Source organism: Phaenicophaeus curvirostris, chromosome 4 (genome assembly GCF_032191515.1).
Source record: "Phaenicophaeus curvirostris isolate KB17595 chromosome 4, BPBGC_Pcur_1.0, whole genome shotgun sequence".
NCBI lineage: Eukaryota > Metazoa > Chordata > Aves > Cuculiformes > Cuculidae > Phaenicophaeus > Phaenicophaeus curvirostris.
The window spans coordinates 69,806,758-69,823,937 of record NC_091395.1 but is presented as its reverse complement, the minus strand read 5'-3'; the positions used below and the strand labels follow the sequence as shown (position 1 = coordinate 69,823,937).

General features: G+C 44.0%; 1 protein-coding gene across 1 annotated transcript in view; it reads left to right on the top strand.

Moving 5' to 3' along the window:
- FGFR3 (fibroblast growth factor receptor 3) overlaps window positions 1-17,180 on the top strand; it is a 44,143-nt gene that overhangs the window by 13,271 nt on the left and 13,692 nt on the right. Inside the window, exons 3-6 of the mRNA XM_069856581.1 lie at window positions 2,128-2,181; window positions 8,148-8,317; window positions 12,878-13,001; window positions 13,413-13,603. Coding sequence (XP_069712682.1) covers window positions 2,128-2,181; window positions 8,148-8,317; window positions 12,878-13,001; window positions 13,413-13,603 — 539 coding nt within the window. The remainder of the gene's footprint in view (window positions 1-2,127; window positions 2,182-8,147; window positions 8,318-12,877; window positions 13,002-13,412; window positions 13,604-17,180) is intronic.

Genomic DNA, 17,180 nt, shown 5'->3' with positions numbered 1-17,180 from the left:
TGTGGATCGCAAATAGAGGCTGCATGCCCAAACTGATCTCCATCCCTGCTGGCAGAAGCCTCATTTCTGCAGCCATTTCACACACAGAACAGCCTTTGGATTTAATGGCCAAGCAGCACCCTTGTGACGAGCACGGACTGTAGGCTGGTACTGGTGAAAAGAGCTTTCAAAATGCTCAAGATTAAGCTCTTCAAAAACAGCTGACTAAAAAAATTAAGCCCCTTTCCATTCATAGTTAAAGCCCTTCTGAGAATACCATATAGCAGTTCTTGCTGGTACCAGTACTCATCAGCTTCTGAAAAGGATTATTATTTTAGTAAATGATTATCAAACAGCTTACAAATTTTTAGTCATCTTTTGAAAAAGGTTATGTTTTGGTAACCTGAGTAGGACAGCAGTTCTGAACATGGGGTATTTGTCTTAAAACCTAAACAGCACACAAGTAAGGTCAAAGACTCTTCCCACAATCTTGCAGAAGTGATCTTGAATTGGTTTAAAAATCGATTCTGCACTTATGGTCACAATTGTTTCACTGGAAACCAGAAGTAAACTATAATCACATGTTATTATATGGGTAACCAAATCTTGGAGTGCAAAGCTGAGAATGTGCTGGTTTCTCTGTCAGTGCTGGTGGGTATTTGCCTTGGTTTCTGCCTTTGCTGGGACGTTAGTAAACCTGCTTGTTCAGCTGAAGCACCTAAACATCCACTTCACTTTCAGTAAGCCTCCTGGCATTTCCCTGCTGCTGCCAGCAGGACCTCAGCTGTGGATTTGCAGTTAGATACGTGCTTGAAGTCTTCCTAAGATTTTGCCAAAGAGAAGGTGCAAAGCATGATGCACGACTGCAGCGTGGAGCAGGGAGATGGTTCCTGTGTTACTTGCTTCTGTAAATGTTGAGTATGTCTAGAAAGTTCTACCAGATTCTGCAGAGAAGTAGTATTTGTTCTTAACCTTCCCCTACCTTTTTTCCCCCTTTTCTTAGTTTTTTTTTGTTGTTGTTTTTTCCCTCTTGCTTTTCTGTTTTGCTCCATTTTTACCTCCACTGAGCTGGTCAGAAAACAGCATAAAGCTCGAGTGGATCTTGAAGCAAAGGAAATTCTGCCTGGCTTGTACTGACTTACATTTCTGGCCACATGTTAAACCTTCATAGTTTCTAGTTTTCTAGTGCTTAAGATCAAGTTCTTTTACTGTTGTCTCAGAATACAAAGGTTGCTAGATTGTTAGCATTTTGCCTTTATTTAAAACAGAAATTCCTGGAGATTATATGAAGTCAGTGATGCTAAATCTTCCATACACTGAATTGTACTAAATGTTGTAAATAGAGCAAATATTAAGCTGCTTTTTTATCATGGGATTTACTTTTACTGTAGTCATTTGATGGGGGGTAACAGTGACTGTGATTTCATTGTGGACAGCGTGGAGAAGGTGAGATGTTAGACCCCACTAGAAGAAACAGTCCAGGATGGTTTGAGAGATAACGGATGGAAAATTCTCACCTGTTAATTTGTATTCAGTTACAGCCTCAAGGTGGGAGGAAAATAACTAAAAGGAACTGGTTCATGGAGTAGCCGTCAAAATGTCTGTCCAGAGAGAGGTTTGATTGCAAGGGGAAGTTTTAACAGCTTTGGTCTGAGTGTTTTAGCGAGGTGTTAATGAGGGGAGATGTGTGACGGGTGTATTGAGTTAAAAGAAGAATGCAGGGAAAGTGAATTATAGAAACGCTGACCTGTCCTTGTGAGACTTGGTGAAATAAAAGGTCTTCAGAGTGAATGCTAGAGGGGAAAAAAAAGCAAAAAAAGAAACTTTGCCTTTTGGAATTGCCATTGTATTTATGGGAAGAAGACCACTTCACACAGAGAGAAGTATTTGGCATTGGACCCCCAATCCCTAGTGGCAAAGCACTGGCAAACTCGCGGCACCTCTCTGCCAGTTCAGAAAGCTCCTGGCTGGTTGTCCCTGGTCCAGCAGCTTGTAGGGGATGAGCTGGTGGAGCTGCAAGGAAGGAGGACCTGTCACTCAAATGTCCTCCCTCGCTGGAGCCACCATTGCACCAACAACCTCATCCAATGTGGTGTCCCTGCATGCCATCTGCTTTCTACTTCATTTCTTTCTTTCTGCTCCTCTTAGATTCCCCTTCATCGGGTGATGATGAAGATGACGATGATGAGTCAGAAGATACAGGTAATTTGATTTTCTGGCATACAGACTCCTTTTTGTCTAAAGAGATGTAACTCCCAAGTGGAGCAACTCATGCAGATGTTGAAGCAGCAGCTTTCTGTCATGTTGAAATCAATGACCTTAGGAATGGGAGGGCAAACTCTCTGGAGCTGGTACCATGGCAGTGGTTTACTGAGAAATTTATAAATAGCTGCTAGAGTGATATCGCTGCTGTAAAATCTTAGAGCAGCAGTAGCATGGGGGGTTTTTTGGAGTCTTGATTCTGCAAACCTGACTTAATGAGCTTGAGTTATAAGTTCTCTTTGCATGTAAAATCCAGACAAACCCACTCTATCAGCATGGGATTTTTTACTACACTGACATCACACCAGTTTTATACCACTACAAACCTTGACCTGTTTTATTTTTCTAGTCAGTTTGATTCTGGTCCTTACCAGCATCTTGGCTGGTGGCAGAGCATAAAATTTACGCTAGCCAAGGGCCAAATTTACTGATGCTGTAAGCAGGAGCAACTCCTTTGGCTTTACTAGCTTTTTCTTTTGCACACATGGGGAAGCGAGCCCCAGGATGTAGGCTTGTGGGGTTTATACACTGAATCACTTTCAATCTTGGTGCTTGTTTCTTTTAAGTGCAGTAGCACTAATCAGGATCATTACATGCTTCAGGGGCATTAGTGTTGTGTTTTATTATGCCTTTTATATGCAGAGTGAGCTGCCTGTGTATGTGCTTTTAATAAATAAATGTCTTGCATTTGAATTCCCAGTCAGCTATGTACATCGGCATAAGTACAACATGACTGGAAAATGTCTTCTGCCCTTGACTTTGGACATGCAGAACTCTTTAAAACAGGTCTCCCACCGTAGTAAGTTCGTACTGTGTCGTGCAGTATGTGGACAGTAATGGTGAGTTATGGTGCCAGGTGACACGTAGGCAGCAGTTAATGATTTTCTGATAGCTTCTAATTAAGGGCCAGATCCTGCAAGGTGACAGGCAGCTTTGCAGAGGTGCTCAGGGCTCCTGATGACTTCTGAAGCCTGGTAGAGGCATAGGGAGGGTCACATTTTCTGGTTCTTGCTGCAGAGCAGCTCTTGGTGAGCACAGTTAATTGTTCTGTACTTTTTTTTTAATGTTGTTAGTTGTTAGTAGTAAACTCCATCGCTTAGCAGCAGATATCACAAAACAGCTGGTTTATGGTACAGAAAAACACATTTTTCTTCAATGAAAAGGAAAACACACATATTTTGCTATGTGTATTTATAGCCTGTATTCAGGGTCTTCTTGATTTCAAGGCTGTCTCTTTTTTTAGACCTGAAGGTAACAACTGTCTTTGCTTGAAGGTCTTGATATAAAAAGCTGGGTTCTCTTCTGCTTTAGGAACAGTTGATTAGCGTAACATGCCAGCATGGTGAAATCTCATGGCATGTCATGACATGTATGTGCTTTATGTTACTTTGTTTGATGTCAAATCCTCCACTTAACCTTCACGGATCTTCTCTTGAGTCTGGAAAGCCATGGTGTTAACCCTGGCATCACTGCTTCTGGAATATCCCGCCAGGACAAGGGCTGCAGACACATGGGTGCAGCCAGTGCCACGTCCTACTATAACAGCCCAAAGACCCGTGTCTCCCATCTCTTGCAGCAAAAAGATACTCTAATAATGAGGTGTATGAGCCTCTAATTGGCCATCAGATGTAACCATAGTCAGTAGTTAGAGGAGTGAGGACAACAAACATGCTTTCATGCAGAAGAAAAATATAACTTATAAGTTATTCATATATTTAAGAGGAGGCAATCCATCCAGGACTGACTGGCTCATTGCATGTTGTCATATCGCATGTCACTGAATAAAACCTTGTCTCCTAGCCCCTTATGACAATAAGTTAATTTTCTGGCTTACTTTTGTTGTCAAAGATCTTGGAGAGCTGATTCCACTAACATCATGAGTTTGAAGCCAGTCTTGTTAACGTTGGGGGTTTGACCAAAACTGTTAAAGAGCGGGAGCTGGAAATACTGAAGCAAGAGAACAAGACATGTGTCCTAAAAGAAATTAATATTTATTTTGTACAAAAACTCTTGGAGAGCTCAGAGACAGGCCCTCCAGATGTAGTGCCCTGCTATGATCACTCTCTGTTAAGCATCCCCTTTCAAGGACAGTACAGAAACAGGGCATCCCTTAGGGATGGGCAGCAGAAAAGAAGAAAGAGGAACTTCAGCAGCTTCAAATCATCAGCCCGTTTGTTGCAGCCTTGTCACAAGCCACGATCCGCCTTTGCAGAAAGAGGCTTTCCAATACCTCTGTTCTTTACAGCTGTTTTTCCTGGCCCTGAAACAAAAACAAAACTCCCTTTTCACACACTGCTCTTCTGCCCCAGTGCTTCCTACCCCTCTGTATCTGTTTGTTTGGAGCCCCTGCTGTGTAGCCCCAGCACCTTCAAAGAGCCCCTATAATCTCCAATTAAATCTGGCTGTGTACTCAGAGGCGTCAGCTGGGGAAATTACACAATTAGGGTTGATTCTGTCTGCCACAGAATTTTGTGGCAGCTCCTAATTGCTAAATGAGTACTTGGCTGTATTAATTATTCCAAGTATCGCTCTCGGTTTTTTTTAATTGGCCATTCCAGTCAGATGGGTGGCCAGTGTCTCTGACAAACAAAACGGACCATCAGGCTTAGTATTCGGTTATGGGAAAGGGCCAGTGATAATGTTTGTGGGTTCCTTTTTTTTCACACCTGTGCATGCAGAATTGTTGCTCGTAATTGATTTAGAGAGAGCAGGTCTAGAAATTTTTCTTGCCTTTCATCCTTCCTCCTTGCTTGCTCCAGAAACTCTCTGGAGCTTTGTGAGCCGTGCTTGAAAAGAAGAATTAGCAACATTTTCACCCCCTTAAAAAGCTATAATGAAAGGACTCTAGGGGCACAGCAAATGGAAAGCAGTGATGTTTCATTCACTGCTCCTGCAAGTGAGAACAAAGGCACCATTTTCAATGTGTAGGCACTTTCTTCCAGTTCCAGTTTGACTTGAGAGCAGTGCTCTGGCTGTTTGAATCTTGGTGTGTTAATCCAGGGCTGCCCAGCCCTGGTGAGCGCCAAGTCACATGGAAAAGCACCCAAATGTATGGGAGACTCTCAGATAAGAAGCTAGTTGCAGGAAGGAGGAGCAGATCCTGCCTCTGCTGGATATGGAGAATATCTTCAACTGGAAACTTTCCTGGGCCCCATCTTGCTCATTCCTGATGTCTGATGGCAAAATCCCCCTTGGCTTCAGTGGCAAAATTTGCAGCCATGGGGTTGATTGGTTTCCTGGGAGACTCAAACTCATCTTTTGAGTGAGAAAACATGGTGAAATGTTGCCCCGCAGCACACACAGCTGGTGTGGAAGGGGGAAAGCACCCCAAAAGTACAGTGCAAAGAGGACCCCAGTCCTGATGGGGTGGCTGTGCAACCTAGTTACACCTCTGTGCCTGGGTGAGTGATAAAATGGGATTTATTGTAGGCAGATACATAATCAAACAACAAACAGCAGGTTATTCTGCTGCCCTTCTTAGCAGCAGGGAAGGGGGACTTTATCAACCATGCCTGGCCTTTCCTTGAACTCTTCCTCCACAGCCCCGTTACCCTCCTGCAAAGTCCCTGGGAAATCAGGGTGCATTGCCAAAAGGAAGAGTTCGGACAGAATATAGCCCATGCTTCAGAAACCAAGGATCAGATGTCTCCCTGCACGGTTTCTGCAGCGCTCTCTCCAGCCTTCCCAGTACCAACCTGACTGTCCTCCAAATTCACCCCTGCTGCTGTCTAGGCTTTTGCTCAGCCTTTGCTTGGGTCTCTTCCCTTCCCAACACATGCAGTAGCAGCATCTTCCTTCACCATCAGGTCTTGCTCTTCCTTTAGGGGTTGCACCCACGCTTCTAAAATTTTTTGGAATATTCCGCCTTTTTTGTGCAGTTCTACCAGTTTTCTAAGCTCAGATGCTGGAAAGTAGATGGCTACATGATGTCCTGCTTTAGCGCACATTACCATGTACTATTCGAGGCCTCTCCTGGATGTTCTGTGTGTTTACAGCAAAGTTTGTAGCTGGGATTTTGCAGGAGCATGGGAACTGCTTTTGTTTGTGCCAGCTGTACTCTTGCTCGAGTACCATCTAGGCAAGAAAAGGGCCTTAAGCAGTTTCATTGTTTAAAAAATGAGGCATACACAGCATGGGTGAGCACCAGATCCGTCTGATATGTGGAGCTGACTGATAGACATCATGGAGCATTGTGCAAGGCAGTCTGAGGGCAGATAAAAGCTTTCAGTACGTTATTTCCTTCCCTGGAACGGCATTACTGAGGCACCTATGTCCAGCCATCGGGCTGCAGAGGTCTGAAAGCAGCTGAGATAGGAGAATGATGTACTCAGTGGGACCATTTCCAGCAGATGAAGGGTCTCCTGGATGTAGCTCCTGACATCCAGTTCCTCATGGCCTGATGAGCTTTGCAAGGAGCTGTGGGGAGAGAGGACCATGTGGAGGGTGTTGGCAGGTGGGTGCATGGATTGCCATGGTTGAGCTATATAAACTTGCCTGCAAAATCCTTGGAGCTGAAATGCAGCAGCGAGCCTGAGTGGGGAACACTGGGGACTTAGACCAAGGTCAGGTCACCACTGACTTACCTGGAATTGCAGTAGGATGGGTCTAACGAAGCCAAACACACTGGGCCAAAGTACATTGGGGAGTGCTAGAGAAAGGGAACAGCTTGGGTGCATCTCAGAGGGATGTAATAAGAGGTAAAACTTTGTACACCTTTGTCATTAAGGGGAAGGGGATTGCAGAGGCATCCAGGTAGCACTGAGCTGAGGCTGCAGTCCTGGGTGGCGTTTCTGAGCCACATTTCCATTGAGGAAGAGGCCGGCAGCCGTGATGTTCTCCAAGGCAGTTCTTGAAGGACCAGCACCTTCAGTTTGTCTTGGCCAGAAGTACGCAGGTCTCTGCAACCAGTGGGTTTGGGTGCTCTGTGTCTGTGGGTGCTTCTTTCCCATGTGGGGGAGGTGCCAGTTACCCTCCTTGGCCTCCTTTTTGCTATTTTGCAGTACAGATGCTGTCTGCCCCGACCTCCCTTTGGCCTTGGTGTGGAGCACGGAGCTGAGGGGCTGGATGTGGCTGCCTGGCATGGTGGAGGAGATACCCTACGTGCAGCTCTGCAGTGTTTCCTTAAGCAGAAATGAAAGTTTAGGAGGCTTTTTTAAAAAACATTTTCTTTGTTCCCAGTATAATGAGCTCGCTGCTGCTGCCTTAATTTGGAGTTAATATGTAATGTTTGTAACACGGCCAAGAAACAGTGCTGTACTTGAGGCAGATTATAAAAAGTATCTCATGCTAACACTGGTGTTTTAAAACTTATCCCTGTTCAAAGGTAACATGAATCTTTAAAACTGAAATCACTTGTACTTAAAGAACATAAACATGATAAACCAGTTTGGCACTGGCTTTTTTTTTCCCTTTCCTTCCCTTAAGGAGGCTGTGCTACCATTTGTGCTCATGGAGAAGCAAAACGCTCAGCTAATGCTTTTTCTGTGCTCCCTAGCTGGCCTATCAACATTTTTTTTACAGTTCCCACATCTCACTGTTGTTCATGCTTCTTGGCTGCTGTTGTCCTGAAGGTACATCTGTGTCTTTTTACACACCGAGGCCAGATTCTCATCCTGATCTCGGGTAACTCTCCCTGTTGATTTAAAAGCAGCTACTCTAGATTTATACTGACATTACCGAGACAAGAACCTGGTCATGAACCTTTCATCACAAACCTAAAATGCAAAACCTTGTCTATGAGAGTCGTTTAGCTGGAAAGCATTTCTGTGTCATTTATCTTAACTGCAGCAGGTAGCAATTTAACTGTCACTCCACACATGCCAAAACCTCCTCAAATGCATCTGCTCACCAGCTGATATCTTCTGCGGCAGAAATGGGCCCGTTCAACTTGGTTTTTCCTTTCTCAGGTGTCCCCTTCTGGACCCGGCCAGATAAGATGGAGAAGAAGCTGCTGGCAGTTCCTGCCGCCAACACCGTTCGCTTCCGATGTCCAGCGGGTGGAAACCCAACTCCTTCCATTTATTGGCTGAAAAATGGCAAGGAGTTCAAGGGAGAGCATAGGATAGGGGGCATCAAGGTAAGGCCTTGGTTTGGATCTCTGTTTTTATCAGGAGTTTTCTGGCTGCAGAAAATCATTTTTCACAGTGATTAACATCGGTACATGTAAGAGCATGGTCCCAACAGTGTGGGAATAGGGGTGTCTCTGGCAGCCTTAGCAATTGCTCAGCGTCGAAGTGTTAAAAGGGCTGCTGTTCCTTGGGTTTGAGGGCCAATTCTCTGAGTTTGTATATAGTGGTCATTTGGGAACCTGGTAGAAATGAGGCTGGGTTTATAGCTGCGTTATGAACAGTGATGAGAATGGAGGAGCAGAAACTTCCTTACTAATTTCTGAAGATCAGCCCAGTGCTTTGAGACAAGTCAGACCAAACCATAGCTCCTCCCAGCTTTCAAGGAAAACCAACTTGGCATCCTTTGAAGGTGTAGGAAGGACCTCACCAAAGAGCTGGACCGTCGTCATGCTGGTGGTCATTAACATTCTTGTGGTGTAAATCATTGACCCTCGGTCAAGTGTTGGATTCCCTTGTAGCCTGAGTAATAGCATCTGCTCCTTGGCTGCTTCTTCTCCCTTCTTCCTTTCTACCATGAGATGTTCCTGAAAATGCTCTGGATTGTGTTTACAGATAGAGCTAAGGGTCACAAAAACACACTGCACTCAAATGATTTAATTAGCCAGAAGTTTCCGTGCTACTATACGTGATGAATTTTGGCAGGATTTTAAAAGGAAAATCAGCTCTTCCCTGATTTTGTTGTTGCTGTTTCTTAGACTCTTTGATGTCACGGTCAGAGTCCTTTCTGGTTTTACTTGAGGGGAATAAAACCAGCAGCAGCTGATTGTAACAAAATCAGTGTAGCAGGAAGGACTCCTGAGCAGCAATTGGCCTGTTCTCTGCCAGCCCTAGCGTATCTTTGCACTGCTGCTACACAGGGAAGGCAATTTTTAGGAAGGCACCTTCATCAGTTTGCTGAGTGGCTCTGTAATGATGCCCACCGCATCTGTAGCGTTTTGGAAGGGGCATGCAAAGTGTGCTGGGCTCCAGAAATGGATTCAAAACAGTCTTCCCTGCCCACAGTTTTGGGCTGTTTCTTTCGTTTTAGCTCAGACCTGGTACTGAACGAGCCTTTTATGGTTGCTTCACTGAAGCCTTTGAAGCTCCTTCCTCAGCCCTGTCCCTGCTCTAGGAGGCTGAGGACATGCTCAGGTTTAGATCTTCTGAAAAGTTAAGGAAGGAAAAGAAGTGAGGTTAACAACTCTTGTGCGTAAATAGTCTTTCAGCAGGTAACATTCACAAAGCACAAGCATCTTTTACTAACTGGCAGGCTGTAAGGATCATCATGAAGTGTTTTCAGGCTTGTGTGCTGTTCCAACGGCGTTGTACAAAACTATGTGACATTTGCTGCACTAAATTATGCTTGCAGAATGCAATCTAAAACTGAAAGCAATCCCCCAACCCACTTCCCAGTGGTTTTAATCTTTCTGTGAGTTAAAATTGACACATTTCATCCAACAGGATAGTCAGTCTTTGGCATTGCTGTGCTTTGTTTCCCTAGGGGAACCTTCCAGCAACAAGCCGATGCTTAAAGAGCTATTGAAGGCAATGTCAGGCCAATTACAGCAAGATTGGTTTAAGCTCTCTATCTGTCTAGGTGTAGTTCTTTGTCCCTTGATATAAAGACATCTTTCTCTGTAATTTTCCTTCCCTTATTTGCTTGCCTTTGCTCCTTTGTGGCTGTTAGATGTAAGTGGCCTAATGTAAATCTCATCCAGTATAAATATACTGAAAGATATCGGCTGAGATTTGAACCAGAAAAAAAGACTGAAAACCTGATTGGTATCTCATGTATTTTAAGATTTAAATTCCCTGTTACAACTTAGCTTCATAACAGGATTAGGCAGCTTGAAAAGAATGGACAAGATCCAGATCTGGCAAAGTTTTATTGGCTTACTTCATTTCGAGATCTGGTCTTAACCCAGAAATCCTTGAGCGAGGAATGTTCTCATTTGTTTTCAGCGTGTGGAAGAGTTTAAATGCTGATTGTGAAAGGTCTGGTCAGCAGATGAAAGCTGACCACTCTTCCAGTTCTCCCTCTTGCAAACGGCATTTTGATCCCATGTGATTGCCCAGTGTAAAGTCTGCAAGAGAGAAGGGAGAGTGTTGAAAACATGGAGTCCAGCCTAACCTCGTCTTGTTATAGTTACTGGGAAAGAAAAAAAGTTCATATGACTTATCATATGAAATTTCCCGAAGAGCATTAATGGTTAAATCCTTGTTGGAATCTCTAATATCGTAAGCTTGTGTGTGTTAAATGACCCTAGAAGGGAAGATTGAGGGGGAGGGGAGATGGAGGATTATCCCTTCCCCAGCCCGCTGACTTGCATACCAGTCTGGCAAACACTGACTGAGGTTCCAAGTGTGTCTGCAAATGTTTGTTTCACAAGGAGCCAAGAATGACAACACTGAATAAGTCAGAGGGATTTCCAGTATCTCACCCCCTTGATTAATGCCTGCACTAAGTCACTTCACGTTTCTAGTATTTTGTCGAGTACGGCAACTATCCTAACTTGGCCATGTCCCTTTTTATTATCCTTTAAATCTAGGCGCCAGTCTCATTCTAACAAAAAATACCTTGCTGCTTCTATAAGAGTTTCCAAACAAGTTCTGCCCCATGAGCCTGTTCCCCCCAGGTTCTCCTCTCTGTTCAGAGTCCAAAGTCCCCATCATAAACCTGATGAAGTTCTAACTTTAGAAGTGTCTTAAAAGTGTCTTTGAAAGTGCATCCTAAGTAAAACACCAAACTGGGGACTGGTTTTATAATACAGGTCAGACTAGGAAGTCATCCATGTATCTGGAGTCCCATTTCCTTGGAGTAGCTTCTAGGGGTTCCAGAGGCAAATGTTTTGCAATGCTGAAAAGTGGATTAAAAGAAGTCTTTAGACACAACTATAAGACAAGCCAGTATGTAAATGAACCACGGAGCAGGCACAAATTTGCATTGAAACTTTCTTGACAGTCTGGTATGTTCAGCTGTGAACTCGGGGTCCAGTTTCTCTCTTCTCAGAGCTCCTCCTACCCTATAATTGCTGTGCTGTTAAGAGATGAGCCAAGTGAGATGTTGCTTTACGAAAGGGCTAGTGTTGGTTCTGCATTGATCTCCATCTCTGCTGTTCTGAATGGACAGCCAGACCTGACCAGACATCTGCAACAACTGAGATTTGTGTGTAGACTGGCCATAACTTCCTATTATCTATAACCTGAAATGAAAATAATTGCTATATTCAGTGGTCTTTGAAAAGTGGGGTGCTCAGCAGTGCTGTTCCCAGGGACGCAGAGATCTACAAAACAAGGGACTTCATTAGAATGGCTTTTGGTTGCTTACCTTGCAACTAAGTTGTCTAGTCCTATGACTTTAACCCTTCTCTTTACAAAATTCTGGCTTTAATTGTGACTTGTCCTTTTAAAGCATGTGGATGCAATTTATTTGTAGCAGAAGAGGTTAAATGACTTCATATTTGAGTTCACCTGCTGCAGCAAGAAACCTCCAGGAGCAATTATGCCCATGTTTTTTCTGTCAGCCCTTGACATTCTGTAGTGCAGCATTATTGTAATCTCCTGCTTCTGTGTCCTTGGAGTTACCTTCAAAATGTTTAATAAAGTTAAATGTTCTGCTCTGGGCAGCAGAAGGCGTCAAATTAATACACAGATATTTGGAGAGCTTTCATGCACTATGCATCCTGAAGCCATCTTTGTTAGTATTGGTTACTTTTTGTATTGATTCAAGATTTGCTTTCCATATCCATTATTTCCTTTATACTCATTAGAAACAAATGCGGTAGCGAGGAGCACAGGGCAGTGGTCAGACTGGAGAGGTGGGCTATGCTTTCTCTTCTGCTACTGAACAACAAACAGCTGTGGATATGAGCATATCCAGAAAACCAACGAGTATAAAACTGGATGCCAAAAGAGAAGGGCTGACCAAGTGTTCTAGGGACCAGACTTGAGGCTGGGCATGTTTTTACAGGGAATTAACTCAGTTGGGCGCACATATTTCTATTCAGACAGATTGATGCCCTGTTGCTTCTGTAGCACAGATCTTTTAAAATGTGTTATAAGATGGGGTAAAAAAGTATGATTTTTATTGTTTATAGTCACCTCATTGGTTATATTTACCAGTTGGTAAAGCTGTGCAAATGAGAGTAAAATATATTGAACTGACAGAGTCTCTGGACCAGAATGATCTGGAGAGGGGACCGTTGGATTGGAGTTATCTTGGCTGATGCCTTCTGAAACTCAGCTGTCAGCTCGTTTCATTAGTGGTTTTGTTGTGGAAGCATATACAAGTCCTTGTTGCAGTCTCGGCATTTTGCATTGTGTTGCACTGTTCCCGGCATGGGTCTTGATTCCTTTTCACATTAAGTCTTTAATGACCCTTGAAATGGGTCCTTGTGATGTTCAGGCCTGCTCTGGGGTCCATTCACGCTGGCTAAGTGTGTAGAAGTTCACTGATTGTTCACTGATTTGAGTGGTCTGGTGGTGATGGTACTTGACCACAAGCTTGATGGTTTGGTTTTTCCTTCTAGTTACGACACCAGCAGTGGAGTTTGGTGATGGAGAGTGTTGTGCCGTCAGATCGAGGAAACTACACTTGTGTTGTGGAGAACAAATACGGCAATATTAGGCACACATACCAACTTGATGTATTAGGTGAGATTTCACTGTTGAACTGATCTGTGATGATGTTGAGCAGGCGTGTGACGGGATATGGGAAGCAGGAGTTTGGTTTCTTTCCCAAAGGGCTGGATCACGCATCTTCTAAAACCAACAATAAGCTTCCTTTTGGCCAACAATTCAGCCTTAGATCTTTAATCAATAAATTACTTAGCTGGTCTACAGAGACCAGGAACTGCAGGACTGAGATGCCTCCCCTATTCCCAGGTGGGTTTTCCCGGTTTGGCTTGAGAAGCACAGGGTAGAGTGGTGGCCAGGACACCCAGGGGGGCAGTCCCAGTCTCCACCCTTTCTGTTGACAAGCTAGGAGGTGAAGGGTTCAGAGGAGAATCCTTGCTGGAGGAAGGACCGGTAGATTAGGATTTCCCTCTCATTTCTATTTTTCAGAAAGGTCGCCCCACCGACCCATCTTACAAGCAGGGCTCCCTGCCAACCAGACTGTGGTGGTAGGGAGCAATGTTGAGTTTCACTGCAAAGTCTACAGTGATGCCCAGCCTCACATCCAGTGGCTGAAACATGTGGAAGTCAACGGCAGCAAATATGGACCCGATGGGACGCCCTATGTCACTGTGCTGAAGGTTGGTACACGCTCCTTCTTCTCACCCTCAGGGCAGTCCTTCCTCTGCCTTGATCTGGGTCTTTGTGTTACAGAGACATCAGCTGTATTGTGGGGTTGCATCTCAAAGAAATCCACTGCCATACTCACGGCAAGAGAGGTCGGGACTGAGTAAAAGTGCTCACCCTCAATGGAAGCCATAAACTTTATTTACATGTTTATAAGTAAGCTCTAGACTAGCGATGCAATGTGAACCAGAAACTCCCAACAGAATGTGTTCAATGCCACAGTTCCTAGATGGGTAATCATTATTTAAATAAGATTTTTGGGAGCTCGAGGTCTCATTTGCTGTAATGCTTTTGTGTCTATAAGAAAAAAATCATGAGAATAAGCCAGGGACAGCTGTTGGAATTGTTCTTTGCTTTCAGCCCGCGAAGTGGAGTACTCTGCCATTTGGAGGGGGTACAGCAAAAATGTCCTCAAGTCAATGCTGCAGACTCTTGCGTTTGCCAGAGATAACACAACTACTGTAGTGGCACAGATAAGCAAAATAGTTGTAAGAGCTGAGGCAACTGTGAGAACTGCAGCGTAATAGAGAAGCTATCAGATTGCATTTGACCTAAAGTTGTAAAAAATAACCATTTTTTTACAGCTTCAACAGAGGTGGTTTTGGGGCTTATTAAAATAAAAGGCTCCCAATTAAAACACATTCTTTTCTTCTCCAAGTAAACACACTGCAGCATGCACGTACTAAATAATGCTGAACTACCAACACCTGAAAGGCAAGATAGTCTTGTTGCAGCCACTAACACTTGTGAGCATTACTATTATCCATGCTCAGGAAAGCTGTTTTTTTATTGAGCAAAAACTCACTTAGTAACACTTACTTTGCTGAAATGCTTTCTGGAAGGGAACTTTAAGATTACAGACAAAACAAAGCCAGGGAGTGTGGTTTTCCCCTGAACTGATGCAATTATAAAAGGTAGAGAATAGAGAGTGAAAAGCACATTGGACTTCTAAAATCCTTTTTTTTTTTCTTTTAATGATTAAAGGCATCCTTTGTTGATGTTTATTAAAATACATAGGGCCAAATGGAGTATTTCTGGCCCTGAAGCTGTAGCTGAAAACAGATTTGGTTCCTGCAGTTCCAAGCTGAGGTTGTCCTGTACATGGACATTCCTCATGCACATCCTACTGCGTACACCCATCTTTTCTTTGTATGAAGTTTTTTTAAAAAAAAGCCATTTATCAGACAGCATCTACAAAACTGTAGCTCAGCTACATACATGATAATAAAAGCCAGAGACCCTGGAAATAATTACACAGATTGAAATAACAGATTGGTTGGAAGAAATGGCTGGAGACAGTTCTTCAGGATTGGCAATGCGCGCTTCTCGCTATTTGATAAAACTTTATTTTTTCTCTGTCTCTCCAAATGTGTTTGAATTATGCATATTTTAATTTCCCCCTGGTTTCACAGCCCAGTACCAAGCTGTGAATAGCTGGCTGTGTCACATGCCATCTAGTATAGTCTCCAAGCTCTGTGTGTGGTCCCTGTGGGATAAAGTGCTACCTTTTGGAAGTTTGCAAAGCCGCTGCGAACAGTGCCTTGTGTCACAAGCACAAGCTCCCATTTTGCTGTGGCAAAGAACATATAAATAGTCCATATAAATAGTGTTTTAAAATTAAGTTGGAGCGGCACCGGGGTGGCTAGGTAATTAGAATTGCCAAATACCTTCTCTTCTGTGGACAGCAAAGGCTCCACATTCCTCGAAGGGGAGCACAGGCAGGCGTTTGAAAGCACAAGTTTTGTTTGGTTTTATTTTTTTGCTGAATAGGACCAGCACACGCCTATTTACTACTTCTGGTTAATAAGGAATGCTTTGAATTGTATTAAGGCCGGCATCGGCGCTGGGGCACAGATCATTTCCATTTTGGGATGCATCTTTTGTGCACCCGTACTGGGCCTCTGTGGAGCTGTATCAGGCCCAGCTTTGCAGGGATTTATTTTTTTTTTTTCTTGTGTGTGTGCTTGTTTTTTGAAAATAAAGATCTGCTGAGATGATCTCGCTGTCATCTTGGGACCAGTCCATTGATTTTATGGACTCGTTCCCCTCATGCCATGCAGTGCTGTTTCTTTGACCCAGCATCCTGGCCGTGCTGCTGTAGCAATGTGCTCTTAACAGCCCTTCCCTGTCCACAGCTGCTTTAGAAAAGGCTTATTCCAGCCCAGTGCTGTGGTACCTGCAGGGGGATAAGGCTTTTTTTATCAGCCTGCCCTTCCCTCCTGCTTTCAGAAGATTTTGCGGAGTGTAGGAGCTGCTACGCAGCAGTTTGTGTATATGGAGTATCCCAAACCCCATTGGAGCGACGGGGACAGAGAGGTGCCCAGCACATGAATTTTTTCCCTCGGATCTATATGGGCAAAATCCACCCCGGTCCAGATGGATAAACTGAATGCCGTACTTTCAACTCAGTTTTTAAACAGCCTGACAAAGCCAAGCCATCACCTGCATCAGTTTCTGAAAGCCTGGGCTAATTTGTGATCAAAGAAAACCCCTTTTTCTTTGCAGAAGAGCACTACATGCATTCCAGTTAAGGAGTGGGGCTGGCAGCACTGTGCCCAAGCATTGTCAAAGACTAAATTATACGTTCTGCATTGAAACATGCCCGGTTTAATTACAAACAAGGGAGCAACAGCAGGCAGGCACATTTTCCCACCAGTCAAGGAAGACAAACTTGCCAGCACATAAGCCTTAGAGATGAAATCTGGTCAGAACCGGTGGTGTTTGTCACCAGGCACGGACGCTGGGGCTCCTCTGATGCCACTGCTGGGTTTAGTTCCTAATAACCTATCAGGTCTGGTTCATTTTAATGGGATGTGGTGGGATATTGGCAGGATCAGGCCTTGAAATCGAAGCCATTGAGGCTGGACTGAAGAGCATAAGAACAAACTCTGAGAAGACCAATTGTTTTATTTTCACTTCCAGAACCGAAGCTGATATTTTTCCTAGACTTTCCCTAGGCAACTTCTGAAGCCACTCAAAACAGTTGTGCATTTTCAACCAAAATAAAACCAACTGTTTAGGGAAGAAACTGATGTGCTGTTGTGGCAGCGTGGAAGAAGAGAAATAAAACCCTACTTAACAGTCTGAAGTTTGTTTGATTTATGTGCACCACTTTATTTAGTAAAGAAGAGGCTCCTATAAGCAGTGGAAAAAATTACAGCTAATTTCTGAAAGGCAAAGTCAGCAGCGATTTTCAGACCGCCACTGCTTATATTTTGTTTCCAAATTCTATTTTGGAATCTGATAATTGAAACAGTATTTGCTGAGCTGGGTTGCAAACACAAATCTCTGCTTAAGCCCATTCTCTGGTGCTCCTGTCTGCAGAGTTATTAAGAAACTGTAGGGCCTTTGACTGCTGTCAGATGGAGAAGTGGGAACTTGCCCTGTTTTAAGAAAGAAGTAACGTGTGTGCCGCTGACAGAGGGAAGGGAATTCACTTGCACATGGTTTCGGGGCCCAATGCAACTTTTCTTCTTCACCCAGGTCCTAGGTTAGGTGTCTCACCACAGAGTGAGCCAGGGATGTTGCCAC